This window comes from Amyelois transitella, chromosome 3, assembly GCF_032362555.1.
Source record: "Amyelois transitella isolate CPQ chromosome 3, ilAmyTran1.1, whole genome shotgun sequence".
Taxonomy (NCBI): Eukaryota; Metazoa; Arthropoda; class Insecta; order Lepidoptera; family Pyralidae; genus Amyelois; species Amyelois transitella.
Genome location: NC_083506.1, coordinates 13,442,439 through 13,467,082, shown reverse-complemented (window position 1 = coordinate 13,467,082; position 24,644 = coordinate 13,442,439). Strand labels below are relative to the sequence as shown.

The window sequence follows — 24,644 nt, the reverse complement described above, 5'->3', positions numbered from 1 at the left end:
GTATCGAATTAGGGTCAGGTCAAAAGTACCCGAAACCGCCAAGCTTGCATGGAGAGAGTTATGAATGTGGATGAAGCGAAGGAAGTATGCAGTGATCGTGGCAAGTGGAAACAGGTAGTCTCTGCCTACCCCTCCGGGAAAGAGGCGTGATATTATGTATGTACGTAACGAATAAACTCAAAAACGACTGGACTGAATTTTACCAAATTCGTCACTGACATATGTAGAATAGACGTAAGCTACTTTTTTTCTGGAATTCCCCACAGCAAAAGCTTGTCACTTTGTAAAAACTATCCTTTTTTTTTCTTTAGGTATATAGAATAAATAAACTTTTTAGGTTTAAAGTGTGAAATAGTAATGAGAGGACTAACAAGGCATTGTTTACTGATGATACTAGAAATTTATTTATAATTCATTAAATAGAACTTTTAGTGAACACAATCCGAACTATTAAATTTTTTTCTTCATTACGGATACGATCTTATTCAATCTCGATTTAGGAAGTGACACAAATATACATACGTACATCAGAAACTCAAGATCCAGTGTACAGATAACTTCTTTTTTAAAATAAATTCCATACATCGCTGACCAGTGACCACACTCCCTTCATTTCAAAGTCATGACCCACACCTAACTCTTATACATCTCATTTAGTAGGTACTTCTTTTTAACAAGTTTGTAGAACTTAACAAAATTGGTTTTCAAACACGTCTTTTTCGTTGCGGGGTAGACGGAGCTAACGGTCTTGAAAAACTGAAAGGTCACGTTCAGCTGTACGGATCAGTGATGGAAATGAGGTTCAAATTGGTAGGTTGGTAAAGCCTATCCTTAGTCGCCTTTTTTTCGAAATCCACAGGAATGTGATGGAGTGGTCGTATTCTTTTTTCTATTACATCACATTACATATGGTCACGTCTATATCCCTTGCGGGGTAGACAGAGCCAACCGTCTTGAAAAGACTGAATGGCCACGTTTAGCTATTTGGCTTAATGATAGAATTGAGATTTAAATAGTGACAGGTTGCTAGCCCATCGCCTAAAAAAGAATCCCACGTTTGTAATCCTATCCCTTAGTCGCCTTTTACTAAATCCATGGGAAAAAAGATGGAGTAGTCGTATTCTTTTCTTTATTGGTACCAGAAACCACACGACACAACGATTATATAATGACGTAAAATATTTTCCCGCATAAGCTGTCGGTATATAAAAAAATATGGATAAAACGTTAATTGCAAAAATGTTATCTCGGTCAGTGATTCCGTTACGGTATTTCATGAAAATGTGAAATGTTAATATTTTTTTAATAAATTATTTTGTTTCTAGTGCCGTGTGGTTCCCGGCACCAATACAAAAATGAATAGGACCACTCCATCTCTTTCCCATGGATGTCGTAAAAGGCGACTAAGGGATAGGCTTACAAACTTGGGATTCTATTTTAGGCGTTGGGTTAGCAACATGACACTTTGAATCCCAATTCTATCATTAAGCCAAATAGCTGAACGTGGCCATTTAGTCTTTTCAAGCCTGTTGGCTCTGTCTACCCCGCAAGGGATATAGACGTGACCATATGTAATATATGTATATGTAATATATGTATATATATATATATATATATATACATACATAAAATCACGTATCTTTCCCGGAGGGGTAGGCAGAGACTACATCTTTCCACTTGCCACGATCTCTGCATACATCTTTCGCAAAAAAAATGTTACAAATGTTTTAAGGAGCGTCATATAGGTCGATTTTCTATCAGTGTTTTAAAGGATCCATTTAGGAGACACTCTACAAAGGCAGTCTTTGAGCTAATAGAACCTTCATTATTCTTTTAGGCTCAATTCTATCGTTAAGCCTAACAGCTGAACGTGGCATTTCAGTCTTTCAAGCCTGTTGGCTCTGTCTACCCCATAAGGGATACAGACATGACTATATGTATGTAGGCATGTTTAGTTACATTATAGTTTTCCGCTTCGCTTATTCCAGAGCCTGTTAACATAATAAGGGAATTCCGGGAACAAAGAACAGATTCAATAAACCCAATTAAAGTCTTTTATGTCAACGGAAAATTTCAGATTTGCCATAACAAAATCAACATTGTATTCATTGGTGTTCTTACAGTTTTAGTTGAAAATAAAATAGCGCCGTGTGGTTCCCGGCACCAATACAAAAAAGAATAGGACCACTCCATCTCTTTCCCATGGATGTCGTAAAAGGCGACTAAGGGATAGGCTTACAAACTTGGGATTCTTTTTTAGGCGATGGTCTAGCAACCTGTCACTATTTGAATCTTAAAGCCAAATAGCTGAACGTGGCCTATCAGTCTGTACAAGACTGTTGGCTCTGTCTAACCCGCAAAGGATATAGACGTGATTATATGTATGTATGTATGTAAAATAGTTGGTGTGGTAGCATCCACTAAACTTCTAATAGTTAAAGTCAATCAAGGATTTCAGAGCCGTGTGGATTGCGGCACCAATAAAAAAATAATAGGTTTCCCATGAATGTCGTAAAATACGACTAAAGTATAGGATTACAAACTTGGGATTCTTTTTTTGGTGACGGGCTAGCAACCTGTCACTATTTGTATCTCAATTCTATCATCAAGCCAAATAGCTGAACATGGCCATTCAGTCTTTTCAAGACTGTTGGCTCTGTCTACCCCGCAAGGGATATAGACGTGACCATATGTATGTATGTACCATAGAATGCATTCGCTTTTTCCAGCTTTGCGCAGTGACGATGGAAAATATCCATTAACCGAGTTACCACACCACTTCCCATCGCCCATTATGGTGCTTAACAAAATAATCTCATAATCGGATTGCCGCATGAAAGGTACTCGTAAAGTAAACATAATTTCCTTATTTTGTTGTACGGAATTAAACTCCGTATTTATTCTTAAGTGCTGTGTGGTTTTCTCCATATCACTCACTCCATATATTTTTCATGGATGTCGTAAAATGCTACTAAGGGATAGGCTTTCTCTTGAAGGCGATATACCAGTGGCTATTTGAGTCTCAATTCCATCATTGGCAAATTATTCCTTTGGACATATGTATTTAAGGCCATGAGGAAGGAGATCTGGATAAGAAATTGCAGTTGCAATGTTGTTAAATAATGTTGTTTTGTTTATATACAGTAAATTTGTAATTTTAACTAACAACTTGATATAAAATTGAACGTAGATAATACGTCATCCGGACAAACCTCAGCGGTTTATGAGTTTTGTAAACATAAGTATTGTAAATATTATTTTGATATTAAATTAATTAAAATAGTAGAAACATGCTTTGTAGCTAAAACAAAGAATAAAAATATAAATAAAAATTAAAAATATGCAACACTGCTAGCAATATGAAAAGAAATAAATGTTATGAGAGCATTTTTATTAACAGCTGCAAATTTTACTCAGTTACGTGTCGTTGCTCTTTTATCGATAAAACCTTTCCAAAGTCACACAGATACAAGTAATATGCATCAACTTATATTGAATTACTGCCAAAACGTTTATGCTGTGCCATAGTAGATAGGATATAATAGAAACTCATCTTCATGTAGCTTTTTTGGGAGGGAATACCCTCATCAATAAAAGAGCATTAAGAACAGAAATAACGGATTATATTTGGGAAAGACTTCATTACAAAAGATTAGATAGAATCATGAAAAAAAGGTAAATGAAAATTAAAAGCTTTTGTTTAAAAAAGGACGGTCGGTATACGCCACAGTACGCCACTAGTATACTATAGCTATACCTATATATTTTAATAATGACATACTCGTACTTGTAAAGCTGTCTTAGAAGCCTACTAACTACACATATGATTACGTTACTTATAATAATTGAAAGTAATGTCTTTTATATATTATAGATAGATAGATAGACTCTTTATCGCACCATAAGAAAACGAAAAACAGAAAAAAAAAACACAGATAATGAGGTACAAAGACTTATCGCTAAAGCAATGTCTTTCAGTCAACCTTAGGGTGGGAGGAAATTAAAATAAAAAGGCGATTGGCCCAGTACATATAAAAGTATTTCAGTGATCAATGTTTTTTTAATTGTACCTTATCAAAGCAAAAATCTGTATAGTTAACCTTCTAGATGCTTTATTCTATAATATTAGTTCTCGCCAACTAACGAGTGACGATATACATTTACGACTTTGCCTTCCTTCAGAGGCGTTTGATGACGTCATAAGTTTGTATACCGCTAACTCTTTATTGCGTTAGAGACTTAAGTTTATAGGTGTCGCGAGTTCATAAAAGATTATAAGGTAAATGTACGCTAAGTAGTTATGTCATGATATTAATAATTAAAAAAAATATGGTGGTCGATAGATACCAGGGTGAAATGCGCAAATTATACGTTACGGTGAGGAATATCATCGTGAGGAAACCTCCAAATTCAGACCGCTGAATGAGTAATCATGATCCAATATGAGTTAAGTATGTATATCTGCAAAGTGTAGCTTTGTGTAAAAACCTGCCTCAATCCAGGATCATAATGGCGCACCCCGAGCTCCTCCCCAGAAACGCCAATGTTACTGGCACAAACGCCAGGAGGAAAAAGATTAATAATTAAAAAAAAAAAGAATGTTCTGCTGAATCTTAAGCTCAGAAATGGCTACCTACCTGTTGGTTGCGAGTCATTCCACTTACTTCTTACTTGCATGGGTTTACACTTGTTCCATGAGAAATCAGTTCTACATTCATTCATGTTTCTTAATGTAGACAATGTGCATTCGTCCATGATTTAGATTTAAGTGATCTATATTTGTAAATTGCCGTCCGATGAAAATGCTGCACTGTAGTTTGTTCCACCGGTTCTTCTACACATGCGCTTTGGAAGCGGTAGTAGTTATAATTAGATTTAGGTGATGTGACGTCAATAAGTGATACCTTGTATCCAATTTTGAAAATAAATCTGTTCTATTCTATTCTATTCTATTCTATTCTATTCTATTCTATTCTATTCTATTCTATTCTATTCTATTCTATTCTATTCTATTCTATTCTATTCTATTCTATTCTATTCTATTCTATTCTATTCTATTCTATTCTATTCTATTCTATTCTATTCTATTCTATTCTATTCTATTCTATTCTATTCTATTCTATTCTATTCTATTCTATTCTATTCTATTCTATTCTATTCTATTCTATTCTATTCTATTCTATTCTAATGGTGGAACCTCTAAATTCCACAAATCCGATGATTTTATGGTTATAAAACATGACCCATAAATACTACAAGGCATAAAACTGACAGAATATTTTTAAAAGTTTTAATGCTGTTCACCTAATGGATTTACGAAAATCTACTAAAAATATCAAAAAATTACTCGTAAAAGTTTACAACATTTCCATTTATCCGCTCAAATCTGTTCACAAACGGCCTCTGATAAAACGCTATAAATATTAATAAAAGCAAAGTTTAAAGAGGACGGGGTGTGGTGACGTTAAACCAAGCGGCGCTAATCTGCATAAACTACTGCGGGGCGAACAGAGTCTAGGAGTAAGAAGATTAACTGAATAATATTCTGTAAATTAAATTACATAACTACATACATATGGTCACGTCTATATCCCTTGCGGGGTAGATAGAGCCAAGTCTTGAAAAGACAGAATGGCCACGTTCAGCTGTTAGGCTTAATGATAGAATTGAGATTCAAATAGTGACAGGTTGCTAGCCCATCGCCTAAAAATTAATCCCAAGTTTGTAACATCGCTTAAATCTAATTATAACTACTACCGCTTCCGAAGCGCATGTGTAGAAGAAGCGGCGGAACAAACTACACTGCAGCATTTTCATCGGACGTCAATATACAAATATAGATCTCTTAAATCTTAATCATGGACGAATGCACATTGTCTACATTAAAAAACATGAATGAATGTAGAACTAGTTAGTCGCCTTCCATGACATCCACGGGAAAGATATGGTCCTATTTTAAGTTGTAAAACGCTTTATATAACTGTACAAAGCTTTCATTACGCTTAAAATTAATTGCGTTAACTGAATATATATGCCGTATCCACAATTTTACAATACCGGCGTCACTCCCGGTAATTCCTCGGAACTGCATCAAAGACGGACATTAAACTTGCATTAGCGCTAACTCCGTGGAAAACTTTAAAATCTGAATCTATTTACCGCGAACAGTTCTTATTCAGTTTATCTGTAGTGTGTACTGATTGTGGGACAAAGTTTGTTTCCTGGCGGGGATAGCAATAAAGAATGTTTTTTTTTTTTTTCAAGTTTGTTTGAAATAGGTAAGTTTATTTATTGAACGCGTTTGCATTATTAAGGAAATAATTTAGTGATGCGAATTAACATTTTTCCCACTCCATCTCTTTCCTATGGATGTCGTAAAAGGCGACTAAGAGATAGGCTTACAAACTTGGGATTCTTTTTTTAGGCGATGGGCTAGCAACCTATCACTATTTTGATCTCAATTCTATCATTAAGCCAAATAGCTGAACGTGGCCGATCAGTCTTTTCAAGACTGTTGGCTCTGTCTACCCCACAAGAGATATAGACGTGACCATATGTATGTATGTATTAATATTTTTTAAAAGCGTACTCAATAACGAATATTTTTATTTTCTTTATTTAGTGTAGGACCTCGAGGAAGATTTAAGGTTCATTTGTTATTTTGATTTTAAAATGGAAGTCAGATTATTACGAAACGACTATAAAATTTGGACTGTTTATTTCAGACAATTGCCTGTAATACAGGTTTTCTCATACGGTAACAGATTTTGTTAGAATGGTACCACTCCATCTCTTTGCCATGGATGTCGTAAAAGGCAACTTATAAACTTGGGATTCTTTTTGTTGACAATGATCTGGCAACCAGTCATTATCATATTTGAATCTCAATTCTATCTTTAAGCCAATCAGCTGAAGGTGGCCTATAAGTCTTCAAGACTGTTGGCTTTGTCTACGCCTCGCTAAGGAGACAGACGAGATTATAAGTATGTGTGTTAGATATAACCGAATCATCGTGCAACATTTTTGCCGGATAGTATATAATTTACGATGGCAAAGATGTGAACGTTAACTTGTCAGTAAAATCACTGTAGCTGTTAATGTGTTTAGTGCCCGTCACAAAGGCAGGAATTTCACAAGCGTTTCAAAGACAAAGCAAAGGATATCTCCTTTGGCGCAGAACGTAGGATTGATCGGGGTGGATTTAATGGGATTACACTATCGGATGAGTTTCGAGTATCAAATCTTAGGATCCTTTTGTGTACGAATATTATAATAGAGTTTAATATTCGATTAAGGGTCTTAATTAAGAATTAGAGACAATAAATTGGGTGAAAGTAAGTGATAACGGAAAATGAAAATAAACTCCAAAATAATCATAAAAATTTGTTAAATTTTTTCATGTATGCCAAAACTGAATGTAAAATAACTGAAAGGAGCCTGAACTATAATTGCAATTCGTTTTATTTTAAGATTTTTAATTTGGCAATGCAGGTGTACCTTATGTGAATTTGGATTGCAATGTGAGAGGAATTCCCCGAAATCCATTTCCACACTAATAATAAAGAGGAAAGATTTGTATTTTTGTATGTTTATGTGGAATAAACTCAAAAACTACTGGTCCGATTTTGATAAAATTTGGCACAGATATAGAATAGATCTTCAAAAGTGACATAGGCATAAATTTGTTTTGAAATAAATTTATTTCAAAATATAAAACACAAAAATATGTCCACCCGTGCGAAGCCGGGGCGGGCCGCTAGTTTATAATAAGCCTATAGAAAATTCGACAACAGGTGTTAATTTAAGTATTTGTTCCAGGTGGCCGATACATAATAGGGGGGAGCCGCGGCGACATCTTGGTAGTTAGAGACGTGAGACCTGATGATGGAACCACCTACTCCTGTGAGGTGCAGCACGCTCTCACTGGAGAAAAGAGAAGAAGTCAGCCCGCTGTTGTTACTGTTGCACGTATGTTTGAAATCATACATACATACATAAAATCACGCCTCTTTCCCGGAGAGGTAGGCAGCTACTACATCTTTCCACTTGCCACGATCTCTGCATACGTCCTTCGCTTCATCCACATTCATAACTCTCTTCGGGTACTCTTGACCTGACCCTTTACCAGGACGTCCTTAATTTGATCAAGATACGTTCGGCTAGGCCTTCCCACTCCGACCTTTCCCTCCACATTATTTTAAATTGATAAATTTGTATCCATTTTTCAAGGTTCATTTGTTACTTTGATTTTAAAATGGAAGTCAGATTATTACGAAACGACTATGAAATATGGACTCAAAAATTTTCGTTAAAAGCGACTAAAGCTTATAAACTTGACATTCTTCTTTTAGGCAATGGGCTAGCGACCTGTCACTATTTGAAACTAAATTCTGTCATTAAGCCAAACAGCTGAACGTGGCCTATCAGTCTTTTCAAGACTGTTGGCTCTGTCTACCCCGCAATCGATATAGACGTGATTATATGTATGTAAAGATTTATTAATTGCTTCTTGCTTGCATGGATTGCCAGAGCGGAGCTTTCTAGGAAACCGTCCATCACGCTGTTTTTGTCTCACTTTAACCAAATATGATAACGACATATACAGACCTACTTTTTTATAGCATTTCATTTCTAGGCTTTTGGGTTTGACATTAACTCTATGATGATGAACTATATTATCATTCTTCACATTATTTGCGCAGATTCCACCGGAAGCATGGCGCCGCGAATGCTGTCGATATCTGAAGACGAGGTGGTACCACAGGGAGGCGATATAAGACTAGTGTGTTGTGCTATAGGCATTCCACCACCTACATACAGGTATGCGTTCTAATTAGTCGTTTTTTAATAGGATCAATGCTATACCATAAACGCTGAATGTAAAGATTGTGGTCTAGGGGTGCACAAGAGAGATTTTTTCTGTAATACCTGTGGGAATGTAAAAAATCATAGTGAGCCGAACTGCGATCGTGTTTTAGTCAAAGTTTTTCTTAAAATTCTTATTCAGAAGTCATAATACATACAGACGTAAAATCACACCTTTTTCTACATACAATTTTTTTCTACATTTGCTACATATTTACGCTTGTCACGATCTCTGCATACTCGCTTCATCCACATTCATAACGCTCTTCATGCAAGCTCGGCGGTTTCGGGTACTCTTGACCTCACCTTTTACCAAGACGTCCTTAATTTGATCAAGGTACGTTCGTCTAGGACTTCCCATTTCTACCTTTCCATCCACACTCTCCTTATATATTTGCTTAGTCAACCTAATATTTGCCTAGTCAACCTTTTATAGTCCTAATGTTTCTATTTATATCTGTGAGTGTACCAATTTCATCATTTTTCCAGTTGGTTCCGCCACTCCAACGGCCGCCTCAGCCCCGTCTCCAACAGCATCAGGATATCGGTCTCAGACCAGGTGCTGATCATCAGACGAGCCCAGCTGTCTGACGGCGGTGTCTGGACGTGCAGGGCTCACAATCAATACGGAGAGCAGAGACGAGACGCCAGGCTGAGAGTGCGGGCGAGGCTGTTGGTCAATGTGCAGCCTCAGCTACAGGTATCACAAAGCGTCTTCCACTACACAGGAATCTTAATATATTAGAAGTGCATGAGTTCTGAATCTTCAAAATAGGGTCAGGTTGGATGTCTCTGCCTGGTTGTTTGTTACAACCATTATGATGATGAAGTTGGGTTGGGTTTCACTGTCTAAAGGATCCCAGAACCAGACAGGAGTCGCTTGTCTACCCAAAATTGCAGGTGTAAGATGGATTGTACTATCTACCATTACTTTTTCATTGATTTTCTTAATGCAGACAATGTGCATTCGTCCAATATTTAGATTAAAAAGATGTCCAATGAAAATGCTGTAGTGTACTTTATTCCACTTCTTTTACATATGCGCTTTGGAAGCGGTAGTAGTTATAATTATATTTAACTGATGTGACGTCAGTAAGTGATACCTTGTATCCAATTTAAACTAAAAACGTTCGACGCTCTCTGTGGCGCAGCGGTAGTACGCTTGTCTGTGACACCGAAGGTCCCGGGTTGGAATCCCGGCCAGGGCATGATGAGAAAATAACTTTTTCTGATTGGCCTGGGTCTTGGAAGTTTATTTATATAAGTATTTATTATAAAATATAGTATCTCGTAACACAAGTCTCGAACTAACTTCGTGTAATTTATCTCGTATTTATTTATTTAAACTTTTAAGCAAAGTGACAAAAAGATCCCACTAAATATAATCGAAAACACGGTTGATCCAAAAAACGTAATACCTTTCCATAAAACCGTACGTGTACAGTAACAACCAATGCCCAGAGTCACAAGCTGAATACTTATTTTTCAATTTGTGCTCGCCCGATCTCGCTCAGACTACGAATGTCTGACAAGCGTGTGATGTGTCGTATGAATGCTAACTACAAAGTCGATTTCGTTATTGAAAATCAATGTGTTGCTAGTTATAGTACCTATGTGTTTCAAACATTCGTCCTGCAGATATTTTTGTGTATGATATATAAAAGTGGTTCTGTCGACCCTGAAAGGGATAACGACTTTACCAAGGAAAAAAATAGTTTTTTTTTTCAATAAACCTTAGCATCTTTTTACATTATCTAATATAGAAGGAGCACATACATAGATACACATAATCACGTCATATACACACACTTGTAGGGTAGACAGAGCCGACAATCTTGAAAATACTGATAAGTCACTTTGAGCTATTTGGCTTAATGTTAGAATTGAGATTCAAATAGTGACACGTTGCTAGCCCATCGTCTAAAAGGAGAATCCTAAGTTTATACGCCTAGCCCTTAGTCGCCTTTTACGACATCAGTGGGAACGAAATGGAGTGACCCTATTCTTTTTTTATTGGTGCCGAGAACCACACGGCATATAGAAGGAATTATACTAGAATTATTTAATTGAAATTATTCTAAGAATGAATAATTCCTTCTTAACAAAAGCTTAATCTCTGTATTGTTTAATTTACGAGTTGAGAATTATATGTTAAGATTTCTGAGCTCCCTTCAAATAACAATATAATAAACATCAAAGTTCTGACTTCAATTGCCAACAAAAGCAACGAAATCAAACGAAACACAACTCAGCCTTGCCATTGAGTTGGTTCTGTGTAGAAATAACAATATTGTTAACGTTCATTATAATAATATGTTACTCATACATACATACAGAACAAAAAATATTTTCTCAAAAAGAAGTAGGAGTGGGCTCGGCTCGAAGCCGATAATACATACATACGATAATATATAATACGATAGCAAAGATAATTAAAATTGTTTTTATAAAATCGTCTCTTTTAAAATTCTGATGTTAGTTTCCTCATAATGTTTTCTCTGACCATTACTTGTCTCACCCTTTCAGAAAAAAAAACGTGAAAAAAGCCAACAAATAAAAAAAAGTATATTGTCAATTCTTGTTATTTAACTCAGTACTAATCCTCAACAAATATTAACGGCCGTACTAAACTTTGATTTAATTCCAAATTAATGCTGTTCCCTCGTGATTTCATTACGAGCTTGAAAGCAATATTCTAAGTAAACAGTACTGATCGAAACTTTCCGTAACTTTGTGAACAAAGCTTAAATAAAAATGAGTAATTTTCACCAATTAATTGCGTAGGGATTTTATTGAGATCATTTATTCAGAGAGGTTAAATTTATATTGATTTCTTTGTCGAATTGTTTATTACTTTTCGTCATATTGGGCATTTTACAATAACACAATATTTGTTTCTCTTATTTGCGACTAATTACTAACTTTTACGTGGATACAGTACTTAAGCATATAGTTAACTGATTATTATTAAATCATTTGTCTTTTATCGTTACATCGTTGAGTAAATGTCTCGTGACAAAAGTCTTGAACATATACTTCGAGACAAACTCAATCTGTGTAATCTGTACCGTTTATAATAATTTTATTTATTCTACTTTATTCTTTTATGCACATTTTGGCAACAAAAATTACCTAAAAAAATATTGTTGTGTGGTTCCCGGCACGAATAGAAAAAAGAATAGGACCACTCCATCTCTTTCCCATGGATGTCGTAAAATACGACTAAGGGGTAGGCTTATAAACTTGGGATACTTCTTTTAGGCGATGGATTAGCAACCTGTCACTATTTGAATCTCAATTCCATCTTAAAGCCAAACAGCTGAACGTGGCCTATTAGTCTTTACAAGACTGTTGGCTCTGTCTACCCCGCAAGGGATATAGACGTGATTATATGTATGTAAAAAATATAACTACCTCAAAATTGCAAGTTTTTTTGTCACTAAGCTTATTTTGCCAAAAAAAGACAGTCCTTTCACCCCCATACGTCGGTCGTGATCGCAGCCTGGCATTCACCCTGAATTATTCATGGCGGCGCTGAATTGTCTTGCGCGTCAAGTGCCACTTTTCCATCGGCTAATCGAATTCAATGAAACGGTCCAAGGTTCGAATCGATAGTGACTTGGTATTTTTGTCTTTTGAAGTTCAAGAGAACAATGTTTTGGTTTTAGAATTAAGAATTAATTACATTTTAAGACAGATAAAATATTACAGTTACTTAATAATGAAGTTTTCAAAATTCGCGTTTGTCTACGAATACTTACAACTAAGGGATTTTGAAAACCATAGTGAAAAGGCATTATTTGAACTTGCATGCTCAACTGAAATTTAATTTTGCTTACCATCAGGCAGATTGAAATAACTGTTACCGTTTAAGCTGAGACTGTGAATATTATTTATGCAGTTTTACAGCAGCCTTTTGAAAATAAATTATCAAACGTGTATAATAATTATTAGTAGTGTGGACGCAGTGAAAATACTCATACACATATATACATATAGTCACATCTTTATCCCTTGCGGGGCAGACAGAGCCAACCGTGTTGTGAAGACTGAAAGGCCTCGTTCAGCTGTTTGGCTTTTTGATAAAATTGAGATTCAAATAGTGACAGGTTACTAGCCCATCGCCTATAAAAGAATCCCGAGTTAAGTTTAAGTAAAAACTCCCTTACAAAAAAGGTACTTAACCTTTTTTCCTCAGGTTGCAAACTCGGGCAGTTCAGTGACTTTCAACTGCTCGGTAGAAGGTGGTGACGCCAGAATCAGGTGGCTTCACGACGGTGTTCCCGTGGGGGGGGCGGAGAAGGTGCTGAGGATCCACTCGGTGGTGAGGGCCCATAGAGGGATGTACCAGTGTTTCGCCGAGAGGGACCTGGATTCAGCTCAAGCTGCCGCGGAATTGAGGCTGGGAGGTGAGTGTGAAGGGTAAAATTAGGTTTTTTGGATTGAGAATGATAGTATTTTGCGCGTGAGTCGTTGTTGTTAGTCAAGAGTCCTATCTCCAATTGAACGCGTAATAACTGGTATATTGAATTTACTTCTGCTGTTTTGAATACCATGAATGTGTAACTTATTTAATTTAGTACCTACCTAATAGATTTTTTAATATATAATATTAATAGACAGTTTACTTTAGAATAGGACCACTCCATATCTCTTCCTTAGATGGCGTAAAATGCAACTAAAGTAAATATAAAATAAAATTATCTTGCTTACCACCAGGCTGATAGAGGTTAAACGCATTCAAATTATTATAAAAAAAAATAAGCCATACAGCTAAACGTGGCCTTTCAGTCTTCGAAACTGATGACCCTGTCTAACCCGCAAGGAATAAACAGTTAGGTACTATATGTATCAAGTAAAAGTATAATATTACCAAAAAAATAGTCTCCTGGGTATTTTTAACCAATCTCACATCATTATTCTTCATTCCCGTTTATTCGCAAGGAAGAAATATTGTCAGGAACAAAGGGCATGCCGCCGCCGCGACGACAGCCCACTGACGTGACAAATGCTACCGCCCGCTAAAACAGCTTCAAATGAACCCGCAAAATATGCACAAAACTTATTTTTTTATAAAAATTCTAGTTCCCTAATGATTCTGATTGCCTAATAATGCCTTTTCTGTCAATAAGTTGAATATTATGATGTTTCAACCGATTATAAATTAAGAATTTCTACTTTATGTCGAATCGATATAATTCCAACGTTTCTGAAATAACTGTGCAAATATTTTGTGATATGACAAACTGCTTAAACTGATTTTAAACTTTCGCGTTGAATCAACTATACAATAAAAATTATCTTTATTGCCCATAAAAAATACATACATGTAGTAGCAACATACATTATGAATATGTTGAGCAAAGGCGGACTTATCGCTAAGCAATCTCTTCCAGCCGACCTTTGGGTAGTGAAAGGTAATATCCTAGAATCGAGTGGGCAGCATACTTAACAGATGTTAGTGTATAATAAATAAACTACATACATACATCACTACATAGTATAAAACAAAGTCGCTATTTTAGTCTGTTTCTGGATTTTGATGCGGTTTTTTGTAACAGGTAGAATGATTCAAGAGGGAGGTTTTTATGTATAACTTTTTCCGAATTTTGCACCCGTGCGAAGCCGGGGCGGGTCGCTAGTAAACTATAACTATACTAGGTTTTATAATAAATACATTTGTTATTATTATTCATAAACCTCCTAGACCCAGGCCAAGCAGAATTGGTCCTAACTCAACCTAAAACCACTCCAACTTACGAGTAGTTAAAAATACAATGCCCAATGGCATCATCCATTCTTCTAAATCTTCAACCACTTTCAATGCGCTGCGCGTTCGGATTATAGATTTCGGCTCACGTTATCTTTCTAAAATGCGATGGCAATAAAATACACAATACAGAAAATGTTGGTGAAATTTATGACCAGCATGTAGGTACATACCTATATATGTTCGTGGGTATATTACGAGTCGGTATATTAATAGTATATGATTTTTCAAATTTGAGTTTAAAAGAGGGTGAAACAATCATCTAAACAGATGGAATTAAAAAATGGGCAAAATTAACAATTTATTCATTTATGTATTTAAAAATTAATATAATAAAAAATTAAAGGAAATTAATATAAAAAAAATATATATACATATTTATAACCACTGACCTACAAACGCCATTAAAAAAAGTGTGACGAAATTGACCACGACAATCATGACGAAACGGTAACAATTCCTTACAAACAACGAAAACTTAAAAATAAATAATCAATAAGTAACTAAGATGTAAAACAGAGACTTGTCTCCTATAATTGGTCCTTCGGGAATCAAAGGAAATCCCGAATTAATGAACCCGCTGTATTTGCTTAGGATTCCGATCCTGGTAATTGCTAAGCCGAAATTGAAACGGCGTCCCACAGCGAATTGTTATTGGGTACTAGTTTACGCACACGGCTCCGTCCGCGTCAACTGAATATTGTTCTTTTCTTATAGGTATACTTATCTTTGACGGCCTCTGTGGCGCAGCGGTAGTGCGCTTGTCTGTGTCACCGGAGGTCCCGGGTTCGAATCTCGGCCAGGGCATGATGAGAAACGAACTTTCTCTGATTGGCTTGGGTCTTGGATGTTTAACTATAGAAGTATTTATAATAAAATATAGTATCGTTGAGTTAGTATCTCGCAACACAAGTTTCGAACTTACTTCAAGGCTAACTCAATTCTATCATAAAGCCAAATAGCTGAGCGTGGCCTATCAGTCTTTTCAATACTGTTTGCTCTGTCTACCCCGCAAGACGTGACCATATGTATGTATGTATTTCCTTTTTCGCGGGAATTTCGGCTAATCTTCTCCTCGTGTACTCCTAGAAGATATAAGAGACCAACTTGCCAAATTTGGAGTCTCCAGACCCTGGTTTAGGAAACGTGTTGATAAATCAAACAATCAATCAGTCAGGGACCTCTTTTATGTATTAAGATTACCCACGTGCCCACCCGTGGGCTCCAGTATTCCCAGAGACAATCAAAAAGGGTTTTCCACTCCGTCGATCGGTAATAACTTTATTTGACATAAATGTCAGCTACGAATTACGAAAGGTTATGGAACGGTGAATTCTGTAGTTCATTTCAATATTACTTGATAAGTTTTCATTATTTTTTTTTATAATTTTCTATTTTTTTTTTATTCTTGCTTTATTTCGCTCCGTATTGTTTTGTAGCTAGTACTTACAAAATACATACATACATATGTACATATGGTCACGTCTATATCCCCTGCGGGGTAGACAGAGCCATCATCTAAAAGAGGACAAAGAGGACAGAAAAAGAGGACAGAGCCATCATCTAAAAGAGGAAGAGACATCGCCTAAAAGAGGAATCCCAAGTTTATAAGCTCATTCCTTAGTCGCCTTTTACGACATCCATGGGAAAGAGATGGAGTGGTCCTATTCTTTTTTGTAATTGTGCCGGGAACCACACGGCATATTTTATAAAATCTTTTTGATAATTTTGATTAATTCTGTTTTCTTATTAAAAAAACTGATTACAACGTTGATGATAAATCAATCTGTCTAAACATCAATGTTCGTGATTTATCTGATTTATTCGTGAAATGTGCACTTTGCAGTAATTACTGCTGCGGACATTGATCGATGTCGGTTTGTAGAGAAGTGCATTCGCAACTATTCCTGCACTAAATTATCCATTTTATGTTTGTAAAGTTCTTTTTTTTTATTTTGAATCTTTGTTGAGGCCAATCTTAGAAAGTAAGAAAGAAATCTTTATTTGTATCTTTGGAAATACTGAACCTTAGTGAAATTTCTTTTATTGTATTGCATAATGCGTTATGGCAACCGCCTTTTTACATCACCTAAGCATAAGTTGAGGATAAGTTATCTTTAATTATAATGTATGTGCAATAAAGGGTTCTTTATCTATCTATTATTGGCAATGTCTGTACCACGTAGAAGGTATACATTCAGTCAGAAAAGTATCGGGAATGGATTATTTATTTATGGTTCCAAATTCAAATTTTTGTTTTTTTTGTTGTTGTTAGATTGGCACAACTGTTTTCCATTTTGGCGCGGAGTTTGAGTTGTATCTGTTGTTTACATTAAATACAGTGCTATTTTTAGTTATATCATATCTAGTGTGTATTGCTAATTTCATAATGGATAAAAACATCGAACAAAGAGTTTGTCTTAAATTTTGCATTGCCAATGGAATATCGTGTTCGGAGTCACTGAAAATGTTACAGAAGGCTTACGGTGAATCGACTTTATCAAAAACTCGTGCTTATGAGTGGTACAAAGCGTTCAAAAGCGGTCGAGATGTGATGGAAGATTTGCCTCGCTCTGGTAGGCCATCAACGTCTGCAACTGAAGTTAACATCGCAAAAGTGAAGGAAATAGTGACTGAAAATCCTCATTCAACTTTGAGAGAGATAGCCACCGAACTTTCTGTATCTCACGAGTCGATCCGTACCATTTTAACTAATAATTTGGGTATGAAACATGTTGCCGCTTGGCTAGTCCCAAAAGACCTGAATTTTTTTCAAAAACTCAATCGCATGAGAGTCGCTGAGGACATGCTAGAACGAGTCAATTCCGACCCAACATTCATGAAACGCATTGTTACTGGTGACGAGACGTGGGTTTACGAGTTTGACATGCAAACTAGTCAACAAGCTTCGGAGTGGCGCCTTCCAACTGAACCGAAACCGAAAAAACCACGCCAAAGTCGTTCAAAAGTCAAAGTCATGTTGACTGTTTTCTTTGACTATCGCGGTGTTGTGCATTCGGAATTCTTGCCGGAAGGTCAAACGGTAAATAAGGAATATTATTTGAGAGTTATGCGGCGTTTAAGAGAGCAAATCCGACGAAAAAGGCCAGATTTGTGGAAAGAAAATTCTTGGATTTTGCACCATGATAATGCACCTACGCACAAGGCCATCATTGTGAACGAATTTTTAACCAAACACTCAACAAATACCATCGAGCAACCACCATATTCACCAGATATGGCTCCAGCCGACTTTTTTCTTTTTCCTAAACTCAAATTACCACTTCGTGGCACCCGTTTTCAATCGGTAGAAGACATAAAAGAGAATTCGCGGCGAGAACTGACCTCAATTCCGGAAACAGCGTTTAAAAAATGTTTTGATGATTGGATTATTCGTTGGCGTAAGTGTATCGTTTCTAAAGGAGCATATTTTGAAGGTGATAAAATAAATTTGGATGAATAACAAACAGTTTGTGTATTATTGATCTGTTCCTGCTACTTTCTTGACATAGTAGTATGAAATATTACATTACATATGGTCACGTTTATATTCCTATCGCTCGCTAGTCAATCAAAAAGAATCCCAAGTTTGTAAGCCTACCCCTTAGTCGCCTTTTACTACATCCGCGGGAAAGAGATGGAGTGGTCCTTACCTTTTTTGTATTGGTGCCGGAAACCACACGGCTCATAAAACAGGTATATAAAACTTAACTACAATTTGATTTATAGTAATGCAGGGAGCTGTCAGCTTCGTCTGACAGTTAAAGCTATGTAGTCAGCTACCAAGCATGCACAATACGAGATAACTTGGATTACATACATACATACATATGGTCACGTCTATATCCCTTGCGGGGTAGACAGAGCCAACAGTCTTGAAAAGACTAAATGGCCACATTCAGCTAATTGGCTTAATGATAGAATTGAGATTCAAATAGTGACAGGTTGTTAGCCCATCGCCTAAAAAAGAATCTAAATAACTTGGATTTGTGATATAAATTATTCTCAGTGGGTAACAATCATTAAAACAGAATTTACAAAATGGAATTTTAAAAGCGGAAGCCTTCATGAGTGAACTTTGATCAAATCGAAGACACCCTGATAAAACAACTTAATAAGAGAACCTTAAATATAATGGTGAGCTTGCATGAAGAGCGCATGAATTTGGATGATGCGAAAGCAGTATGCAATGATGGCAAGGGTAAAGATCTCAACGTACCCCTTCAAATAAGATATGTCATATTATGTGTCACTTAAATATTTTTATTTTTAAGAACAGAATTCTTTAATTAAATGGTTAAACACTAGAAAACATACGATTACAGAATCATACAATTAGCCAACTATCAATGTGGATGGTAAATGATAATAAATTAACAAAACGATCCGTCGTTTACATAAGAGTTAACGATGTGAGCGGGCGGGGCGCCAAACGAGTGTGGTATAATTTATAAGCGCTAGAGGTCATTATAAAAAATGTACTCAGATGATATGCCGTGTGGTTCCCGACACCAATACAAAAAAGAATAGGACTACTCCATCTCTTTCCTATGGATGTCGTAAAAGGCGACTAAAGGATAGACTTACAAACTTGGGTTTCTTTTTCAGGCGATGGGCTAGCAACCTGTCACTATTTGAATCTCAATTATATCATTAAGCCAAATAGCTGAACGTGGCCATTCAGTCTTTTCAAGAGTGTTGGCTCTGTCTACCCTGCAAGGGATATAGACGTGACCGTATGAATACAGATGATATGACGGATTTGCAAACCTAAACATTAATAGCTTTATGGTTTACCTCCCTTTTTATTATCATTAAGAAGTCTGTCATAATGCAGTATCCTTAGGAAAAGCTCTGATACATATGATCACGTCTACAGAGCCACCAGTCTTGAAAAGACTGATAGGCCACGCCCAGCTATTTGGCTCAGTGATAGAATTGAGATTCAAATAGTGACAGGTTGCTAGCCCATCGCCTAAAAGAAGAATCCCAAGTTTATAAGCTCATCGCCCTTTACGACATCCGTGGGAAAGAGATGGAGTGGTCCTATTCTTTTTCAATGGTGCCGGGAACCATACAATTAGTTGGACCATACTCTAGCGTTGGTGCTGTCTTCGTTGTATCGTTTTTATGGAAATTTAATATGAATAAATTTCACGGGCTTTGTTACTCTGGATGCCATTAACAGAGCTTCATTGTTTGTTTACATTCACTATTTAATAAAACTACACGGCCGATATTTCATTTTTTTTGTAAAAACATTAAACGCAACGTGATATTCCATAAAAATAATTCCATGCTCTTAATAAGACGTTCTAGCAAAAGGTCTGGTCAAGAGTACCCGAATCCGATGAGCTTGAATGAAGAGACTTATGCATGTGAAAGATGCAGTCTCTGCCTACCCTCCGGGGAAGAGTGGTGTTTTATGTATGTATCCCATATACACATAATATGCCAAACAGCCAGATTCAAAGCACCTTTAGTCCTTATTGTGCAGACTTGCAGAACATCCTTCCATTTACTCCCAAAAATTTTCTAGAAAGATCTTAATATCGTTTTTGTCTATCTTTCTACTTTTCCTTCCTGTTTGCGGATATCCCGCTGATTGGATTTTGTTGTGACCCGTCCGATTCATCACGCTCGTCGCTTATGACGTCATCACTCACCAGGCGCCCGACAGTTATGTATCGTGCACTTTATTGGACAGCTGTTTTGCCAGTTGGTCACGACTAATTTTGTAATTATTTACTTTTGTTATACATATAGTAGCAATCAGTTATTTACGTACTGTTACATCCCGCTAATATTAGTAACTAGAGGCCGCCCGCGACTTCGTCCGCATGGAAACCCTATCAATCCCGCGGGAACTCTGGGATAAAAAGTAGCCTATGTGTTATTCTGGGTCTTCAGCTACCTACATACCAAATTTCATGGTAATCGGTTCAGTAGTTTCTGCGTGAAAGAGTAACAAACATCCATACATCCATACAAACTTTCGCCTTTATAATAGTAGTAGGATAGTGCTGACAGAGCAAACCCTTCAGGCTTGCTCATCACCCCTTCCCAGCGCCTCAGTCCCGAGCGCTGCTCTGATAGATAGTTGCCTCCATAACGTTATAATTGTGTAAATCTATCCAGTTAATATAATAAGTTGTTTATGTACATCCATTCAGTGAATAAAACTAAGTTTCCTTAAATATTTTTTTTTAATGGCATTCAACGCTGCCCGCGTAACAGTACGTACCAAAATTCATCGTACTAAAAAGCCTATTTCCCAGCAAGGTAAGGAGAGATTACATCTCTCTACTTGCCACGATCTCTGTATACCTCTTTTGCTTCATTGACATTCATAACTCTTGACCTTTCTTTTCGCTGGGACGACCCCGATTTGATCAAAGTGTAATCCAACTTTTCTTCTTACGTTACACAAAAAAAAAGAAAATAGATCTTTTTGTCATGTGTGTTGTCCTGGTGTTTTTGACAGCAGCGTCGTACTGGTGTAATTCTTCGGAGAAGATAGAATAACTATTTTAAAAACAAATTATTTAGAATTCTTCTTTTAACTGAAAGACTGCACTATCTGAATCTCAATTCAATTACTATAAAGCCATTTGGCTGAACCTGATGTTTTCATCACTCATGACAAAACTAGAACTTTATATCCTGATCAATTTTCTTCCTCAGACACGGCACCAGAACTACACTACACCTTCATAGAGCAAGCGTTGCACCCAGGGCCCGCTCTGGCCCTTCATTGCGCTGCGTCAGGCTCCCCACCTCCGAGGTTCACTTGGCTGTTGGATGGCCAGCCGGTTGAAGAACATAATACTGCACAAAGGTTTGTATAAATTACTAGCTGTTCCCGCGATTCCTACCGCGTGGAATAGTTATTTTGGGCATCATTACAGCCGCAAGCTTTCAAGGGTGAATAATTTCCCCCTTTTTTTTCACATGTTCCGTTATTTCTTCGCTCCTAATAGTTGCAGCGTGATGTTATATAGCCTATAGCCTTCCTCGATAAATGGTATTTTCAACACAATAAGAATTTTTCAATTCGAACCAGTAGTTCCTGAGATTAGCGCGTTCAAACAAACAAACAAACTCTTCAGCTTTATAATATTAGTATAGATTAAGATTTTCCTATTTTTCACGGCCATTGAAGGAAAATTACGAATGAGTACAATTTAAGTGTCTCATTTTCCAGAACAGTTTCCCAATTCATGAACTCCGCTGGAGATGTGGTCAGCTACCTGAACATAACGTCGGTACGACCAGAAGATGGTGGACGATATACATGTCGCGCTCACAACTCGAGAGGTGCAGCAGAACATTCTACAAGGCTCAATGTATACGGTACGTTGTGTGTATAAATTTATTAATTTTCAAATAGGGTCATAAATTAAAGTTTGTAAAATTTTGTAAGAGGCATGTTCTAAAGTTAAATAATTATCAAAGGTAGAAGTGGTTTTTACTATGTAGTTGAACTGTTAAGGCAATCGATTGAAAAAGCGTATAAGACAATTTCAAATATAACCACGGTCAATGGAGTAGTGACACTTTTAAGTTATGTACATTAGTTTATTGCTAACCCATGATGATAAATTGAACAACTTAATGTATAATCATGCATGATTCATTTTCTAGATAAGGTTCACTTTAAAGGTGAACGTTTAATATAAACACCTGACTTACTCAATCGATAATCATCGGAATCCAAATGATGATATTCTTATTTTTTTTAAACTCAAATAAACTAATACAAAACATGAACCAGCATTGTTCCCGTAACATATTTAGGTTGTTTCGGAAGAGCTTTCAGCTAAGTTATAGCACAATCTACATATTATTATGCAAATGTCTACAACTTGTGTAACGTGATGCAATTTGCTACTCGTGACACAATTTTCGTTAAATCTTTAGCCAGTTTAAGTCAGATTTTACTACTTAGCGATGTTAATTTTTATCAAGAAATAACTTTTTCATTTATAAAGATTTTAACGTTTTATGAATATTATTATTGCATTAAGCCAAACAGTTAAACGTGGCTTTTGTAATCTTTTTAGGACAGTTGGCTTTGTCTAATTCGCAAGAGATATAGTCTCACAAACATCGATGTTTTGCTCTTTGAATGTGTGTGTGTGTTTGTTTGTGAAATTGGATCCTGCGATGACTTTTGGTCTAACTAACCTGTTAACACACACACACACACACACACACAATCACGTCTATATCCCTTGCGGGATAGACAGAGCCAACAGTCTTGTAAAGACTGATAGGCCACGTTCAGCTATTTGGCTTTAAGATAGAATTGAGATTCAAATAGCGACAGGTTGCTAGCCCATCGCCTAAAATAGAAATCCCAAGTTTATAAGCATATCCCTTTGTCGCCTTTTACGACATCCGTAGGAAAGAGATGGAGTGGTCCTATTCTTTTTTGTAATGGTGCCGGGAACCGCACGGCTAACCTGTTAAACTTTATTATATATTCTCTCCAGGTCCCCCATCCATCCGCAACATCGGGCCGGTCCGCGTGGTGGCGGGCGTCAACACCACCGTCTACTGCCCATACTCCGGATTTCCAATCAGGTTGATGGAGGTGCATTTGCTTAGTTAATTATAAGTCTCGTTTCTGTTATCTTATGACATATATACACTAAGTGAGAAATCATGTTATCTCATACAACCAACATGCCAAATTTCAAATTTCGCGCTGCGGTGTGTGATTTCTTGATATTATAGTTAACCAGTCAGGATCTTCTTTTGCCAACTCTGCCATCGCACCTGTTTCTGTCTTGGCTTCGTCAAATATTTTGACTTCCTGCCATCCTTGATTCCCCTTGTAACATTCATTACTATTTTAGTTTCATATATTCTTCACGATATCGGTACTTTTTCAAGACATCTGCAATTTGAGCCCTAAAATCGATCAGGTCTTTTGTTAATGTAGAAAGTTACTGGGTAGGATAAAGAAATGAAAAGAATAGAGATGCTTCAATGGAGAAGTCGACTTGCTAGCTCGTAAATTAAAAAATAAATTGGTACCAGGGAGACTGCTGGCTATTTTATATTTGCAATAACGTCACATAATTCTTAATTCTACAACAGATTATGGAGTAATTTCTTATAAAGTCCAATAATTTCCCGCAGTGAAATCAGATGGCAGCGCGGCGGGTTAGACCTGAGTTCCAGCGGGGGTCGAGCGTTGTCCGGCATTGGTGGTGAGCTGCTCCTGTGGCCAGCAGAGCCCGGAGATGCTGGAGTGTACTCGTGCAGGGTCACGGCACCCTCGGGACAGTATGCGCAGAAGGACGTCCAGATTTTTGTCAGAAGTAAGATCTTTGGTTCCCTTGTCACTTTCTCTGATTTTCAGTTTGACATCCAGTTCAATGTGGCCTTATAGTCTTATGACTATTGGATCTCGCGACATAGTAAGTGCGACGTTTAGGTAAAACGTCGCAGTAAGGGTGATGAGAGACAATTTAAAAATTCATAGAATAAGGATAATCTTTATTGGACTTGTTTGACGATTGTTAAGAGAGAGTGGGTTTAGCTAAAGTCACAAGATAGAGAGCTAATTAAGTTAACTTGGTGAGAAGACTAAAGAAGAAGGTCGGGGCGTACGCGTGCTTATTAAGTGTCCCCAGGTCATCTACGGTATTATATATATTACTCAAGGCTCACCCTACTACACTTTTTATATTTTTAATGTAATGTAATGTTTTTCTTTTTTTCAGATCCTCCTAAAATAGCGGGCTTTATGTTCCCAACGGATTTAATAGAAGGCAGTTCAATCCAAGTGCTCTGTGGTATCACTTCGGGAGATAAACCAGTTTACTTCTCATGGTTGAAGGACGGTCAGCACATACCATCTAGTTTACAGGTATGTCTTATAGAGTCACTTTTACCAGTATTATATAGTTTACACTTTATGTACAGATTGTAAAATTTAATAAAAAGAAATGCTTATAAATTTGGAGTAATTTTTATAGCTGATAAGCTAGCAACTGTC

At 36.7% G+C, this 24,644-nt stretch overlaps 1 protein-coding gene across 1 annotated transcript in view; it reads left to right on the top strand.

The window, feature by feature from the left end:
- Nucleotides 1-24,644, top strand: part of LOC106136730 (cell adhesion molecule Dscam2) — a 196,817-nt gene that overhangs the window by 160,730 nt on the left and 11,443 nt on the right. The window contains exons 6-14 of the mRNA XM_060949085.1: nt 7,819-7,968; nt 8,703-8,820; nt 9,355-9,565; nt 13,064-13,274; nt 21,320-21,473; nt 21,840-21,988; nt 23,131-23,221; nt 23,783-23,964; nt 24,370-24,515. Of these exons, the coding sequence (XP_060805068.1) occupies nt 7,819-7,968; nt 8,703-8,820; nt 9,355-9,565; nt 13,064-13,274; nt 21,320-21,473; nt 21,840-21,988; nt 23,131-23,221; nt 23,783-23,964; nt 24,370-24,515 (1,412 nt within the window). The remainder of the gene's footprint in view (nt 1-7,818; nt 7,969-8,702; nt 8,821-9,354; nt 9,566-13,063; nt 13,275-21,319; nt 21,474-21,839; nt 21,989-23,130; nt 23,222-23,782; nt 23,965-24,369; nt 24,516-24,644) is intronic.